At 41.9% G+C, this 17,696-nt stretch overlaps 1 protein-coding gene across 2 annotated transcripts in view; it reads left to right on the top strand.

Moving 5' to 3' along the window:
- Positions 1–17,696, top strand: part of cpe (carboxypeptidase E) — a 29,529-nt gene that overhangs the window by 1,726 nt on the left and 10,107 nt on the right. For both annotated transcript variants that reach the window (XR_013932361.1, XM_080417684.1), the window contains exon 2: positions 16,222–16,418. Coding sequence is in view for 1 of the 2 variants with exons in the window: in XM_080417684.1 (XP_080273810.1) it covers positions 16,222–16,418 (197 nt within the window). In the remaining variant the exon portion in view is untranslated. The remainder of the gene's footprint in view (positions 1–16,221; positions 16,419–17,696) is intronic.

Below are 17,696 nucleotides of genomic sequence, written 5' to 3'. Positions count from 1 at the left end.
GGGGACCGGGACCCCTGGTGGGGTCCTCAGAGTTACTACAGGAGGTCCATCAAATCTTTGTATGATAGGATTTTTTTTTTACATGAACCACTTGAACCCTAGCATCCCTATTCTGAGGAGAACTTTAGACAAAAATAGCTGATCTACAAGCTCACAAAGCCTCATGTTGTGAGCTTGTAGATCTGCCATTTTTGAAAAATCTGTAACATTTGTGAAAATCTGTAACTCAAATCTTTGCTTCTGGGGGTCCCTGGAACAACATATTTTGAGATGGGGGTCCGCGGCCAAATACATATCATTTAGGGTGGTCCTTGACATGAAAAAGTTTGAGCACCACTGATATAGAAACAATTTTTTTTCCAGAAAACTGTTAGGATTTAGAAGACATTTTGTAGAATCGGCCTCAGGTCTTAATAGATTGAACTAAATGACCTGCACAGGTGAGTGAGAAGGGGAAGAAACACTCTGCTTTGTTGCAGTCTTCTTTTTCCAGAGAGTCAGTAGGCCTATGATGATGAAACTGTAGACAGAAGGAGCTCTACTTGAGATTCCTATTTCCTTCCCAGGAGAGGTAGCCTGTGTGGTTTGAGAGGTAGTTATAGCCAATTCCCCCATCATTGGGCACTGGGCCCTGTTGGCATTCCCCTCACACAGCATTGCAGTGTTCCAGTTGACAAAACTGGATGGATGACTGGTTTGTCGACAATCCTTTCAACAAGTGTCGTTTGATGAATTATAAATTAGCCGTGGTTTAGTAATGGTTTCATAATTGTGTTGTTGAGGACATAACCCGTTATCTTTATCTACTACTTGCAAGTAAAATACACATAGGCCTACATGTAGCTTATTATGGCAATATTCAAAAGACCTGCAGTCTACATCAGTGGTTCTCAACCAGTGGTCCTTGCTAAATGATGGAGAGTTGGTTACCAACTTACGGGTCCATTTGGTTTCATTTTACGCTCTCAAGAGTTAAATTATTGTTGAACGTCTGCATCTAAACATCTAAATCTCATCAAATGGTGGTCTGTGGCTCAAATGTCAAATAAATAATGGACCTTGACATGAAAAGAGTTGAAATCCTACTGTAGGTCAGCTCTCCTGCATAGAAGATGTAGTGCAAACTAACAAAGGTTGGCCTGTTGGTAGCAGAGACGTTTATATGCAATACAAACTAGACTACGTCATTGTAGTCGCCACCCGGTGAGGTGAACAGGGTGCTGGCAGGATGGACGACCGCCAATGCCTTTTTCCCTCGTAGTGTTAATGAGGCTTTTTTTGGAAACACATAAGAACCCACATCTGCCTAGAGAGGAAACACAAGAGGGACAATAAAAGCTTGAGGACTACTTCTGTGCCTTATCCCTTCAAATAGCCCGTTTGAGGGGCACTAGAATACTGTTTACACAGGGGAATTATCCTCAAATGTAAAAAGCCCAGTGGTTATTGCTTCATAATTTCAACAGCTATATTTAAAGAAAAGAAAAAAAGCTCAGCCTAGGAGAGTCGTTGCTCTTTCAACAGTCATCACCAGAAAGGTTTAACAGCAGGTTTTTACATCTTTTTCTCCCTGTTTGAACCTGGGGTCAGCGCCTGTTCTGTAGCTTATGGTCAACACACTGTACTGTTATGCAACCTTGAAAGTGACGAGGAATGAGAATTATTCTAAATGTAGTTACAGCATTTTTTTGTCTCGACTCAGGGATGTCCTCTGGACTTAGGCTTTTTTTTGTTTGCTCACAGTGATTTTTAAACAAACTGTAACATAGAAATTTCGGAGGACCTTGAGGCAGGGCCTGGAAAATAATATTATTAAATACTGTAGATAGTGTGTGAATGAAAAAGTGAGGTTCAGGAAAATGTCTGATCATCTGCACTAAATTTAGTGGAAGAATAGAGCAAAATAAAACTCATCATCCACACGTGTGGGAATGTGCCGTTGGTTTCGCTGTGGTCGAATGAATAGACTAACGTAAAAACATTATTGTCCACACGTGTGGAAATGTGCCTCCGGCTTCACTGTGGTACAATAAAATCAAAAACAGGCGAGGTACAATAAATGCACAATCAAACACCTCCCACGCACAAGCACAGCAGGCCAAGTTTCTAACAGTACAAGAAGTCAGCACTTGCCTGTTTTACATTTTGCTTTTGAGATGGTCAGTGTTCTCAGGCTTGAAAGTTACCCAAGAAGATTTGTGTTCTGGTTGTCTCTCTATTGTCTAAAACATTTTTTTACCTGCCTGATATCTATTAGAATCTAGATCATGGGATTTCAAATTATTTCATGTCATAGATACCCAAATTGACTTTCATTAGGTTATGGACCCCCATTTCAATTGGTTCTGTACTTGTAGGGATACTGATTTGAACAGATGTGTTTTATACATACATGTTAAACACATACATAAAACAAATTCGTAAGGTGATATTGAAACATGTTGTTAGAATAATCTTTCATATACTTTTGTATTGTAATAATTTCAAGTAAGTGCATTGAATTATTAGTAACTTTAAACTACTCATTTGGCTTGGGACCGCCTTAAACGGACACAAGGACCCCTGGGGGTCCCTTGACCCCACTTTGAAAACCAGATTACATGTTTTCATTCCAGTTACATCTCAGGAAAATGTATCTAAAAGCATATACAGAATGCCTATAGATGACAATTACATCCTGCTCCTGCATGCATGCGTGCTGTTCGCTGTGTTTCGTGTCTACGCGCACGTAGAATTATGTTAGGGTCAGGATACAATTAGGCTTGCAGTGGTGAACATTAACCCTTGAAGACCGGGAACGCATTTGTGTCATTTTAGATTTCTTTGGCTATTCAAAAATAGCAGATATATAACCTCAAGCTCTAGGAGCTTGTAGATCTGCTATTTTTGAAAAGAAATCGTAAAATTGTGTGCAAATCTTTGAATATATATATACATTTTTAACTCAAATATTTGCTTCTGGGGGTCCCTGGAACAACATATTTTGAGATGGGGGGGGGGGGGGGGTTTAGAAGACATTTGTAGAACCCCCCAGAAGCAAAGATTTGATTTAGAAAAATATATTTTTAAAATATATATATAAAGATTTGCACACATTTTCACGATAAAAAAATAGCAGATCTACAAGCTCATAGTGCGGCACTCGGCCGTGCTATGAGCTTGTAGATCTGCTATTTTTGAATAGCCAAAGAAATCTAAAAATGACACACAGATGCGTTCCCGGTCTTAATGGGTTAATGCTTGTGTGATGTCTACTATCTGAGCATTGTGCGCTTGCTTGCTGCCCTCCGCCTCAAACACAAGTTTTGTGTTTACAGCTGACATGGTGACCGTGTGTGTACGTACCGAATAAGCCTGTAATCGTCCTGGTGGGCGTACGCAAGCAATGAGTCACAGTAGCAGGAGTGGAGTCCTTATTACTACCAGATGAGTTTCCAAAAGGCCCAGCCTCTGTCACCGGGGGCAACCTTCCTTTCCTCCCCCCTCCTCCACGATACCTCCTCCTCCCTGCTCTCTCTCTCCCTTCACCTCTGTCAAACAAAAAACATTCAGGGGGAGAAGGAAGGAGGGGGGTTAACACAGAACGAGAGAAGCTCAAAGAGGAAAGGGTCCCATACCCAGTGGTACTCAAATGTTTCCTTAAGTATCAATACTGCAATGTAGAAATACTCTGTTACAAGTAAAAGTCCGGAATTCAAAATTTACTTGAGTAAAAGTACAAAAGTATTGGTATCAAAATATACCTAAAGTACAAAAGTAAAAGTACTCATTATGCAGAATGTCGGTAAAGTAAAAAATACCTCACAATTGTACCTAAGTACAGTACTTGAGTTAATGTACTTAGTTACTTTACACCACTGCGCCCATACCCAAAACAAATGCATCTCTGTGTATGTCAAAAGAAATATGCAAATGGTCAGAAAATCTATTTTGGAGAAAATAAGTGGCCAAAATATTTCTCATATATATTATGTAAATATATTTCCCTGGAAACGTGAATGTGAAATAGAATACATTTGTTGTGGTAGTCTTTTAAAGGAGTAGTTCACCCAAGAAATGACTTATTTTCTATCAATTACACACCCCATGAAGCATTGAATTCATGGAGATTTTTTTGTTTTTGTCACATTCCTGAGCCAATAACTTGACGATAATAATAAAGATGCCAATGTATCCGTTAGGAGACACAAAGGACAGTCTTTGTGTCTCCTACCGGAAAGACCGGCGGTTATTTTTTGGTATTGACTTCCATAAATTCAATGCTTCAGGGGGTGTGTAATTCATAGAAAATAAGTATTTTTTGGGGCGAACTACTCCTTTAAGGTGCTCTGCAGCCATTTCATATTATCTAACTAACTACAGTAAGGTGAACCGGAAACAGTGGTTGCTGGGGCAACAGATCGGCTTAGTGCAGTGATCTCGGCAGTGATTGGCTGTCTGGATGTGGTTGGCGGGTGGAGGGACCGGTTGTCCTGAGCTCTGTGCATCTGTCAGTAAGCAGCGGCCATCTGCCACAGCACTGCGCCTGCGTTGCATTATAGCCAAGAGTGTAAACATGAGCATTGCCTACCAGCATATGGAATAGAGAATAGAGAATACAGGGTTCTCTCTTCATCATATAAAAAAAACAAAAAAAACATCCACATTTAGAAATCTGACAGGCATGGGTGAATCTCCATAACATAGAAATCTAATTCATCGTATTCTCATGAAGTATTTTGTTTTTAAAACTATACAATAACACCCTGTAAATGGATATGTTGCTTTTAATAACAAAGTGGAAATTATTGTAAATTACTCATGACCTAAGAGGCATACAGTGAGACATAAGAAAACAGTTCCTCCGAGAATTTTACTTGGACTGAGTAAGAATTCACTAACCCTAACCCCATAGAGGAACCTTTGTAAATCTCAGCAACCCCAAACAAATCAGATTTATTTTTCACCCATGGAAACCTGGTAGCATAACCACACACACACACACACACACACACACACACACACACACACACACACACACACACACACACACACACACACACACACACACACACACACACACACACACACACACACACACACACACACACACACACACACACACACCACTTTTGGTGCTATATAGCATCTCAACCAAGTAATGTGTTATCCTTTTGGCCTTAATGTCTGACTGTACCTCATGCTGTTTACATCTCTGACTAATAAAGTATTCAATCAACCCCCCCCCCCCCAAAGAACTACAGAAGAATCAATGAAGAACCACCTTTTTTGTGTATAAGAAAGGGTTCATCGTGCCGTTTGGCATTTGGACAAAAGACAAAATCCTGCAGTTAATCTCGCTGTGGTTTCGAGACCATAAAGGGAGTCGGTAACCTAAAAAAAAAGCCGGCCACTGCTACTGAGGTTCTGGAGATAGATCCCTCGACTCCCCGAGTCTGGAAAATGTTCAAGGCCTCTGCTTTGGGGTAAAGCAGTGTCTCACAGCAGTAGGTTGCCTGTCTCTGTTCTAGTGGTGCAGAAGTGCTGCGTGCATGAGGCAGATCATGTCCACCCCAGACCCCCTTTATGATGTATTATGCTTTATGAGGCCAAGGCTGTCGTAATATGCTGCAGTAGTGGCATGTTCTATACTATAGTATAGAGGACTATAGAGGTCTGTGTAATCCTGCTGTTAATGCACTTACAGACTCACAGCATGGCTGGACAGAGACATACTACATGATGTATGGTCATACTGTATGACATGTGGAGTTTATGAGAACACGGTTATGTTGAGAACAGAGATATCACAAGGGAAGAGAACATTACAGAATAGAATTCAATCGATCTGATCTGACAAGGAAGAGCCCAGTATAGAATAGAATTTAACTGAATTGGCATCTTTATTGACAGTGCTCATATGTAAAACAAAAAACAAAAACAAAAAACATACAGCTGCACACCACAGTCAAATGGATAAACACAAGAAAACAGCTTATTTCCATAGTGGTCCTTTAGTGTGAAATGTGTGTGTAGACTGTATGTAAACTGAGAGTTATGGATGAAGTGTGTGTGCATGCGCAGTTGCGCACATGCGTGTGTGCAAGCTCGGGAGTGCATGTCCAGTAAGGGAAAAACAAATTACAATAAAATAACAGCGATACAAATACATAAACAATCAAATACATACATACTGTACATACAAAATATTAAACAGTTAATAGAACAATAACAATATGGGGGGATATGGAACCTGCTACAACTAAATGATTGCTGTAATTATGGTTAAATAGAATATGTAATTATGGTTAAATAGAATATGTAGAATAGAATGTTCTTATCTGATAGGGAAGAGCCCAGTATAGAATATGATATGATAGTACTATCATATCTGATAGGGAAGAGCCCAGTATAATAATAGAATGGAATAGAATGATATGAACAAGCCCAGTATACAGTAGAATAGAACAGACGGAAAACAGACAAATGAGCCACCAGAAAAGAACATCAGGCAGAGAAGACAGAAGACAGCAAGAACAGGGATGACAAGCGAGTCAGAGAGAGAGAGAGAGAGAGAGAGAGAGAGAGAGAGAGACAGACAGACAGAGAGAGGAAGGGATAGACGGAGAGGAGGAAATAGGAGACAGATAGCAGTGACTGAGAAGACAGGCGAGGGGCTGTGGGAATAAGGGAGAGAAGTGGAAGGGGAATGAAGGGGAGTGGGGGGGAACGAGAGCAAAAGCATCAGTCGGGGGTCATCTATTATACATCACACAGCCACGTGTCGTGTCCCCCACCCCCTTCCATCCTTTCCTCCTCTTCCTCTCCTCCATTTTTTCCACTGCCCTCTCTTCCAGTCTCCCTCTTGTCCCCTCTTCTTCCTGTCGTCTTACTCGTCCCGGGCCTCGTCTTCACTCGGTTCCTGGGTGCGTCACGCCGTCACACGGGCGTTCAGCCTTATTATAACAGGCATAATGTGAGATGTACCAGTCAGCCGTATGTCACAGAAAAACAAAAAACCTAGTTGTGAGTTAAGTTTGTTGCATGAAAGAGGGAATTATTTGTGCTCCAGCATTATATTTTTGTGTGACAACCGTTGTGAGTGTGCGCTCAAATGATAATGTTCAAACACAGACCGATCTTTTCAGTACAGCAGGTCCGATGTACTGTAGCATGATGACACATTGTGTTCACATTAAGTCTGATTTAGACTTAGTTGCAGTCCAGTGTCGAGCACCAAAAATGTCAGATCTGCAAGCTCACAATGCGTCACAGTGCAATGCATTGTGAGCTTGTAGATTAGCTATTTTTGATGCGCGACACCTGCACGAAAATAAATATAACGGGGCTTTTGGTGTTATATGGATATATGACATCATTCATATTCATGTCCAACATCTCTGAGGCTCTCATTAGCAATTCATTCTTCCTCATTTAGGAGTCAGTCCTGCTTTGATGTCTTTTGTGTGCTTGTGTGTGATTATACATAGCCCAACTGTGTGTGTGTGTGTGTGTGTGTGTGTGTGTGTGTGTGTGTGTGTGTGTGTGTGTGTGTGTGTGTGTGTGTGTGTGTGTGTGTGTGTGTGTGTGCGTGCGCATGCGTGACCGTGTTGTATTTTTGTGCAGTGCAGTGCAGTGCAGTTTGAGGTGACTCTGCTGAAAGAGGCCATTTTTCATCTGATATAAGATCTCTTCCATTAACTGTGCTTTTCTTTTAGTGATCGCGTGTCTGTGTATATTGTGTGGTTTTCTGTATAACTGTGTATAGTCGTGCATGCGTGCGCACGTGTGTGTGTGTGTTAAACCCTTGTGTATTGATAACATACGGCATCAGTTTATATTACAAAGTTTACAGTCATTAAGAACACAGCATTTGTAATATGAGTCACCGACTGGAGTGTGTGAGTGTGTGCGTGCGCGCGTGTGTGTGTGTGTGTGTGTGTGTGTGTGCGTGCGTGTGTGTGTCTTATTTGCATGTACATTATAAAGGCTAGTGTAATGCAGCGGAAGAGAGAGAGAGAGAGAGAGAGAGTGAGAGAGACAAAGAGTGTGATTACAGGAGTCTCTCTTGACTTAATTAGTCTCCCTATGCACCTGCATGTGTCAGAGTTGCCACGACAACTGAGATCTTTGGATCCCTAGTGACGTTACCGTGGCGCTCATTGGTCCGTCCCCTAGGAAACGGTATTGATGACTAAAGGGCTGACCTCTGATTGATCATTCACGGATGACTCAGGAACAATGACACATGCCTGAAGCACAGACCATATGCTGTATGTTTACACTGGAAGCTGGACCTTATGTTGGTATGGATGAGTAGAACAGACTTTGTTGAAAATGAAATGCATTGCTTTTTTTATTGTCCCGAGTCCCTTGTACCACGATCTGATAATGGATTTTTTATTTTAACCACTTTTAACTACTGCAGAGGTCTTCAACGTTATTCAGACCCCTTAGCTGAATAGATGAAGCAGGGACCCCCACTACATATTGTATAAAATTGTGTTGCAGATTAAACATTTTCATAGATTTCATAGATAGCTTCATAGACTTGTTTTACAGCGCTATCGTCAATGTTGTTTGTTTTTACATTAGCTTCTCTATTTAATTCATGTTAAGGTGTAATTATCAGACATTTAACCACTATAGCCGGAATACTAAACTTGACCGTTGGCTCTGTACTTGGTTAGCTCTTTTTTCCCTCTCTCCCAAACCTCTTTGCCAAAAATAGCAGATCTACAAGCTCACAACTCCTCGCAACGAGCTTGCAGATAGGCTATTTTTGGCTTGTGTTCCCCTCGCTCCTCTCAGAATCCTATTACACACCGATTTGGAGGACCCCCTGTAGTAACTCTGAGGACCCCCTAGGGGCCCCGTACCCCCTGTTGAAGACCCCTGCTCTACTGTATATACTTGCTTGACGGGGGTCTCCCGGGGGCTGTAGTGCTTGCTACTTGGTCCCCTCCTCCTCACAACTCGCCGTGTTTGCGATGCATCGTGAGCTTGTCGATCTGATATTTTCGGGCCAAATGTTCCTAAGACATGCCCACTCAACATGGACAGCTAGGGTTCATGTTCATGTCAAGAAGATAAATGGAGAATATTTTAATTATTTATAGAAGACTTCAATGAAAAGACTGCATAAAGTGGAAACGTTTGCCTTTGCGGACTATCTAAAGAATGAACACAAAAGGTATATGCAGTACGTAGTACTTTCTTGGGTTGTTATTGTTGTTTTCTTTAGTTAGTGTTATTCTCACCGACCTGGAGATCTGTGTTTTATGTTGTAAATAAATAAACATGTAATCTCATGTGGGATGGGCATTTTAGAATGTATTACATGTTAATAAAATGTATTCATTCATACATACATTACAGCATTATAGCTGCTGAACAATGTACTGTGTGAGTACTCTCACATCTCTCAGTCCTACTGTCACCATCTCATTATGGTACTTTAAATGGAATGGGGGTTTTTATGGTTCAGGAGTGGCTGTTGAAAAATGAATATAGCATTTACAGCGCTGTGAAGAAGTTATTTTTAAACCCAGGTTATATGAGCTGATCTGAGTCCAGCAGTCTGGTTCAGGGTGAAGACACAGTGGGAGGATTCAGCCTCCGTCTAAATCTCTTCATCAAACTCACTGTGACTGGGTCAAATAAACACATGTGGATGTGTGTGTGAGGGGGAGAAGGTGTGTGTGCGTGCGCACGTGCGCGTGTGTATGCGTGCGTGTGCGTGTGCGTTTGCGTGTGTGTGTGCGTGTGTGTGTGTGTGCCTGTGCGTGCGTGTGTGTGTGTGTGTGTGTGTGTGTGTGTGTGTGTGTGTGTGTGTGTGTGTTAAACAGACTGATACATGATGTGACACAGAAACAGATGTAATGAGAAAGACAGAAGAGAGAACACAAGTTGTCAGGCTTCACCCACACATTGATTGTAACATGCTTCCTCTGGGAAAACTGTGCGTGTGCGTGCATGTGTGCGTGTGCGCCTGTGTTTTATAACATAAGCATAATTCAAATTTTCCTTAATTAATCTCTGTCCGGGTGAGGCAGCTGTCTTGCGTGAGTGAAGGATGTTCACACACTCAATCACAGACACACACACGCACACACGCACGCACGCGCACGCACGCGCACGCACACGCACACGCACACGCACACTCGCACACGCGCACGCACACACACACACACACTCATAAAACATAAAAGTGTGTCAGCAGTTTTATGAGTGAAACAAGTTTTATTGTTGCATGTTCAATCTCTCTGTTACAATGGAGCTGCCTCCCACCACCTACACCAGTCCCCATACACACACACACACACACACACACACACACACACACACACACACACACACACACACACACACACACACACACACACACACACACACACACACACACACACACACACACACACACACACACAAGAGAGAGTGTGTGTCCAACATCTGCACAATAGCTTCTACTGTAATAACTCACTGTGGCAGGGTGCTACTTCAAAGTGTGTGTTTCTGTGTGAAGTTCAATTGGTATTATGCCCAATTACTGTCTCTCTCTCTGTGCGTGTGCGTGTGTGGGGGTGTGTGTGTGTGCGAGTGCGTGGGTATGTGTATGTGTATGTGTATGTGTATGTGTATGTGTATGTGTGTGCAGAAGCCTGTTAAAACCATTCATTGTCATTCAACAGTCTTGAAGTCATTAGTAGTCACTTAGACAGGAACCAGATTGGAGCAAATAAAGAACACTAATCCACCATGTGTTGGGCGGTTCCCTGTGGTGTGTGTGTGTGTGTGTGTGTGTGTGTGTGTGTGTGTGCGTGTGTGTGTGAGCTAGCGAGCGAGCGAGCGAGCGCGTGTGTGTGTTACACACATGAAAGCTTTGTGGTTATTTGAGAGTTAGATCAAACAGTTATGGGAATCATTATGGGACACACACATCCGCATGCACACGAACAAACGAACGCGCGCACACACACACACACACACACACACACACACACACACACACACACACACACACACACACACACACACACACACACACACACACACACACACACACACACACACACAGGCATGTGCACTCACACCTTGATAGGCAAATGCTAATTGTATAGATGTGAATGAAATGTGGTGTTTTATGAACAGAACTCTTAAAACGAACAAAATACAAGTTAAAGGAATTAAATGAACAGGAATTCTGCTGCAGTTTAATCATATACTCCACATTACACACACACACACACACACACACACACGCACACACACACGCACACACACACACACAACCACCACCACCACCACCACCACACCATCTGCTCATCGGAGCCTACATTTTATGACATGTAATTGCTCTGGGGTTAACATAAGGTTCATCTCAACACGCCACTTCAGGGACGTAAAATTAATTCATGCATTCATATGTAGGTGGTAGATCAGCTATATTCGCTATTTTAAAATGTTCTTTTAATTACTAATAAAAAAGGAAAGTTTTTTGACATACAAGGTATGTACCATATTCATGTATTCATGTGTAGCTAATGAATGAATATTCTTTTTATGGGTGCTATAGTTCATGGTGGGAGGGTGAAAGTGTAGTATACTGCAGTGGTTCTCAAACTTTTTCATGTCAAGGACCCCTAAATTGATATGTATTTGCCTGCGAAGCACCATCTGAAAAGGTTTTGTGCCAGCCACCTCCAGAAGCAAATTTTCACGATTTTGCAGATCTAGCAGATAGAAGTTCAAGCTCATGAACTTGTAGCTTGTATATTTGCCATTTTTGAATAGCCAAAGTATAACATATGGTTAATGAGGTTAAAATGTATTGTGACGCTACTGTATATTAACACATTTAGCTGGACACGCACACACACACACACACACACACACACACACACACACACACGCGCGCGCACACACACACACACACACACACACACACACACACACACACACACACACACACACACACACACACACACACACACACACACACACACACACACACACACACACACACACGCACACACACACACACACACACACACACACACACACACACACACACACACACACACAGACACTCTTGTGGATGAAAATGGAAAAGTTGCTAAAAAGCAAGGATGTTTTGCTGGTCCTCATATTTCTAGGGGCTACAGTAGAGTCAGGAAAGAAATCTGTCAAGTATTCTAATATAAAACTGTGTGTGTGTGTGTGTGTGTGTGTGTGTGTGTGTGTGTGTGTGTGCGTGCGTGCGTGCGTGCGTGTGTGTGTGTGTGTGTTACGGATTGTGGTGAAAGTAATGAAAGAGAGAAGGACTAATTATTATGTGAACCAGATGGTGAGAGAGGCGGTAATGAAGGCCTAGCTTTACAGGCCAGATTGACATGAATCACTCTCCAATACACTGTAGGTAATGTGGGCCAACTGAGGTTTGTTGTTCTTATTTCTTGCTCTAACGAGAGTAATTCAACATTATTCTTACTAATGTCTAGCAGTGAAGCCAAATAATCTAAATGATCATGACTTGGAAGGCGGGGGGGGTGAAATTGTTAACCACTTAGGCCCTATTTTATCTTCATTGTACCATGGTGTTGCACCGCAAAAATAGCTGAGCTACAAGCTCGCAACACGACGCATCACAATTCATTAAATTTTTGAAAATGTAGGGAAATCTTCACCTATGTCCAATATAGAACAGGTCTGAGTGCATGTTTCTTTAAACTTCTTCTGTCGAAGTGGGTCCCTATGTACTTTGTACAGTGCCTTGTACAGGCGAGAATACAAAGAATGACCCAGTTCGACTACTAAACAGCTGCACCTGGTTACGACAAAAACATGATGCACGGACATGAAATTGTTATTCACAATAAACAGACGGATTCAATTGTGTTCAACTTCCATTTCTGTTGCATAACTCAAACTGAGGACCCGAATGTGTCAAGCAACCTCTCTGTGCTCCTATAGAGTTAAACTAATGGGAGGATTTTTCTGTGTAAAACAGTGACTAATTTAGCCTTAGACCAGGGAAACCAGGTTAACACAATTAACCAAGTGACACAAAAGATAAAAAGCAGCAGCCTGAGTCCGCTAGAGAGGAGATGAGAATCATTTAACAAGCTTGTAGACCAGACACCAATCATTAAGTTCTGTCGGGGGCCCCTAGGAGGACAGTGGTTGAGTGAAGTACGATCACGATGCTTTGCCGTAGGGCTCTGGAAATTCTGTCAATCCACCAGTCCTGAGTCTGGTAGGTAGGCTGTTCTCCACTCCAACTGTCGGGCCAAACAACTGAGTCCTAATTCACTGTCCGTTTGACTCATTATCGGCCAAATTAAATTCTACAGGTAGAAAAGTCCCAATTCCGTCTTGCCTCGTTAGTCGATGAGTCAGTGTGTTTGTCAGGGCAGTGTGCCTGTGCATAATGTGTCGGTGCTTGGTTTTGCACGTCTCGTGGTTGAACCTTCAGTCATTAGACCTGACCTGGGTTCAGATCTCTTTCTTTTGGTCAGCCTTGCTGTTGATTTGTCTGCTTCCAAAATTTAAATTCTATCCATTACACTGATGCATAAAGAGATTGGGGGGGGGGGGGTTAAGTGGCAGTTAGACGTAATGTCTTGCTCCGGGACATCTCAACACATTGCCAGGGCCTGGAATTTAACCTGGAATCTTTTTGCTTCCCAGGCAGGTTATCAGCTATATGGCTGATCCATATGCACCCTGGTTGGTCAGAGGTTTAGGACAAAATCTCTGCAGTGCAGCCTGGGGGTTCTCAACTAGTGTTGTTTACATACAGTATCATGCAATCATGATGTCCTGGGCTAGATCCTCCAGCTCAAGACCTGTTTCACATGTCATTCTACCCCCACTTCTCTCCCCACAGTACCATCCAGTCAAGCAAAAGTCAACCTTCAATAAGAGAGGGGGGGGGGGGCAATGAATTTGAATGAAATCAGATGGTGTAGTTTTTGATTACGGTTAAATCCTACGTAGACTCTGCACTCCAAAATTGGAATCTGCTCCACAAAGAGATGTTATTCATCATAACGTACATCTCATTTTTCATCTACTTTCTGAATGTACAGTAGGTTCTGTATTGTGAGCTAAAACCGTCACCGTGGATGACTCTGCTTTCCTGGTGTGGGTGTGTCAGCAATATTCCACTGACATTTAATTTAACCGGCAAACAAATATTATGTCCCCGTGCCTCAAATGGGATGTACAGACTGATTTTTTTTATTTTATTCGCACAATAAAAACAGAACAAAGGTAAGATTAGTAAAACAACACAGAAATAAGTGCAGGTGAGAAAAGGAAACCCATAAAGGGCTTATAAAGGTTCTTACCTAAAAATAATAAACAAGTAGTTAAACATAATAATAATAAAACGATAATAAAATGGAAAAAAGTGTGCTCAGCAGTAGGTATGCCCTTATACATTCAGCCATGAAAGTAGCACAGCATCAGTGATAACCAGTTGTACATTGTCTCTACTGTCTGACTGTCTGTCTCTCATAGGGGTCATTGTCCATGGTCCTCCATGTTTCTCTCAGATTTCTATCATTCAAATTGCTCTGCAATCTGCATAGTCTGAATGCGTCAATACTGACAATACTGTACCTTGTGACAAGTATGTTGTTGAAAAGTGTCTGGTTTTAGCTGCCCCACATAACTAATCTTCACCAATAAAAACAAAACTACTTCACAAGAACAATGTTGGTGTAAATAAGAGATTCAAATCATTTTCTTGTATCATGTCAGTATCATGTCAGGATCATGGTCAGTATCATGGTCAGTATTATGTAAGTATCATGGTCAGGATCATGATCAGTATTGTTAGTATCATGGTCAGTATTATGTTAGTATCATGGTCAGGATCAGTATCATGTCAGTATAATGGTCAGTATTATGTTAGTATCATGGTCAGTATTATGTTAGTATCATGGTCAGTATTATGTTAGTATCATGGTCAGTATTATGTCAGTATCATGTAAGTATCATGGTCAGTATCATGGTCAGTATTATGTTAGTATCATGGTCAGGATCATAGTCAGTATCATGGTCAGTATTATGTTAGTATCATGGTCAGTATTATGTTAGTATCATGGTCAGGATCATAGTCAGTATCATGGTCAGTATTATGTTATTATCATGGTCAGTATTATGTTAGTATCATGGTCAGGATCATGGTCAGTATTACGTTAGTATCATGGTCAGTATTATGTTAGTATCATAATACTACCCCCAGAACACCCCAGCGTCCCCCAAAATTCTCTGTACGCTGTACTGAATTATTCCATTAAAACAATTGCTGAAGTTCCTCTCTGTTCCTGGACACATATGCATCTAGGTTGGTCTTGGAACAAATCTCCCCAGAACAGCCTGGGGGTACTCAACAACTGTTGTTTACATATCCTGTAATCATGATGTCCTGGGCTAAAATCCAGCTCAAGACCTGTTTCACATGTCATTCCACCCCCCTTTTTTTTCTGTCTCCCCCCCAATCATCCAGTTAGGCACAATGCTTAAAGGTATAGTGTAGTTACAGCAGATGATTTCATTGATTAGCAAACCTATATGAACAAGTAAGACGCGCGAACGCGGGAAGCGAACGCAGCTCGAAAATAACAATAAGAAGAATCGAAAGGAATGAGCAATTGTAGAGAAGTGGGTGGTCTATTTTTGACTTATCTGCTTTGCGTCAAATGAGTTAGGATACCACACACATGGATTAAAGTTCTCAGTCGCCACAACTGATCTCAGTCATTTGGATTCCATTAGAAGCCAGCATGTCTTCTATGAAAGCATGCCTTTGCACTGAAAATAGCGGATCTACAAGCTCACAACACGTCGCGCTGCGACGTGTTGTGCCTCAATCTGTGATTTCTTCAACTGGCTGGCTGTATGTAGAACAGCGGCAACATAGGTTCAGAATGATAATACCTAAACATCATCATTACATTTTCAGTCATGAGATTTTATTTTGCTTTATTCCATGCACACACACAAGGCTTCCATACTGGAGCTGTTCTACATTGTAATGCATCTGGTGTCCATTGGCCTTGATAGGGTACAAATGTAACCAAATGGACCCCTCTATCAGAGTTAAATGAACACATTTTACGCTCTCAGTCGAAGTGAGTTTAATGTACAGTCAGTAAGTCAGGATTTTACTGTGTGGTAGCGTTGCTGATTTGGCTTTTTTTTTACAGCAAATGTTTCTCTATCCTTTCCCAGGGGAGCCAGAGTTTAAGTACATTGGAAACATGCATGGGAACGAAGCTGTGGGCAGGGAGCTGTTGATCTACTTGGCCCAGTACCTGTGTAACCAGTACCAGCAGGGCAATGAGACCATCATGGAGCTCATCCACAGCACGCGCATCCACATCATGCCCTCCATGAACCCTGATGGCTTCGAGAAGGCTGCCTCACAGGTACAGTAGGGGAGGGGTGCATGTTAACTTAAGCCTGCATACTGGACACACACACAAATACACACTCACACATAAACAAAAACATGGAAGCACACAAGACCGACAAACACATACTGGACACACATGCAAACATGGAAACGCACACACACGTACAAACACACATGAGTGGTGACGCATAAAAACGTCTTGATTCTTGATTCTTCATACACATGCAGCCACACATACACAAGCAAATATAATTTATGCTGTATACGCACGCACGCACACGCACACGCACGCACGCACGCACGCACGCACGCACGCACGCACGCACGCACGCACGCACGCACGCACGCACGCACGCACGCACGCACACACACACACACACACACACACACACACACACACACACACACACACACACACACACACACACACACACACACAGACACCTCATGTCTTTAAAGATAGCTTAAGACAGATTAACCTGACCAGTCAGTCTCACATGACCTACTAACCTACTAGTAACACTCACTGCTTCATTTTCCATTAGCTCAATATTATTTGTCATTTTATCTCAAATTAAAGTTGAGCTAAACTTTTCACTATAAGCTATAAGAAGGTTTATGCTGATTAGTGATGGTTATCTTTTTTCTTTATGTAACCTGCACACATTAATTTTTCATTATTTTATCAACTAAATCAAAACAATACAGGATGACATAGTGACATGAAGGAAATTAGCATAAATTAAAAATGAGCCAGATATTTACAATCCCAATCACCAGATTCGTACAAAGTATATATCAAGCACATCCGAAGCCAGCAAATCATGTTTAAAAAGCACTGTTACTCTAAATCCTGCTCACGAATCATTCACGACATTCTGAAAGGATTTGAGGTGCACACTTCACCTGCAACACAATTCCTTCTCCCTCTTTTACACAAACACAGAACATTTGAGAACGTTAGATGTCTGTCAGTCGTTATAATGATAATACAGGCTCATGTTAAAGGATCAGTTACAATCTACTGTACACTGTTTATACTGTATTACATACTGTCATACAGAGTGACCGCGGTGTAGAGTAGTGATTCCCCACCTTTTCTGGATCACGGCCCACTTGAAAACCTTGAAAGTGTTAAGCATGGCTGCCGTGTTAAGTGGTCAGATGAGTGGGCCGTGTGCATTTTCAGAGCATGTTTATTTGAATGATCCATTAATCTATTGTGTTCTGACTTGGATCAAACAATCTCTCTGCACACTTTACAAACCCCACCCCCCTTTCATCTGTACTA

Source organism: Gymnoscopelus braueri, assembly GCF_963280865.1.
Source record: "Gymnoscopelus braueri genome assembly, chromosome: 2".
In the NCBI taxonomy this organism is placed as follows: Eukaryota; Metazoa; Chordata; class Actinopteri; order Myctophiformes; family Myctophidae; genus Gymnoscopelus; species Gymnoscopelus braueri.
This window is presented reverse-complemented; position numbering and strand designations above follow the sequence as displayed.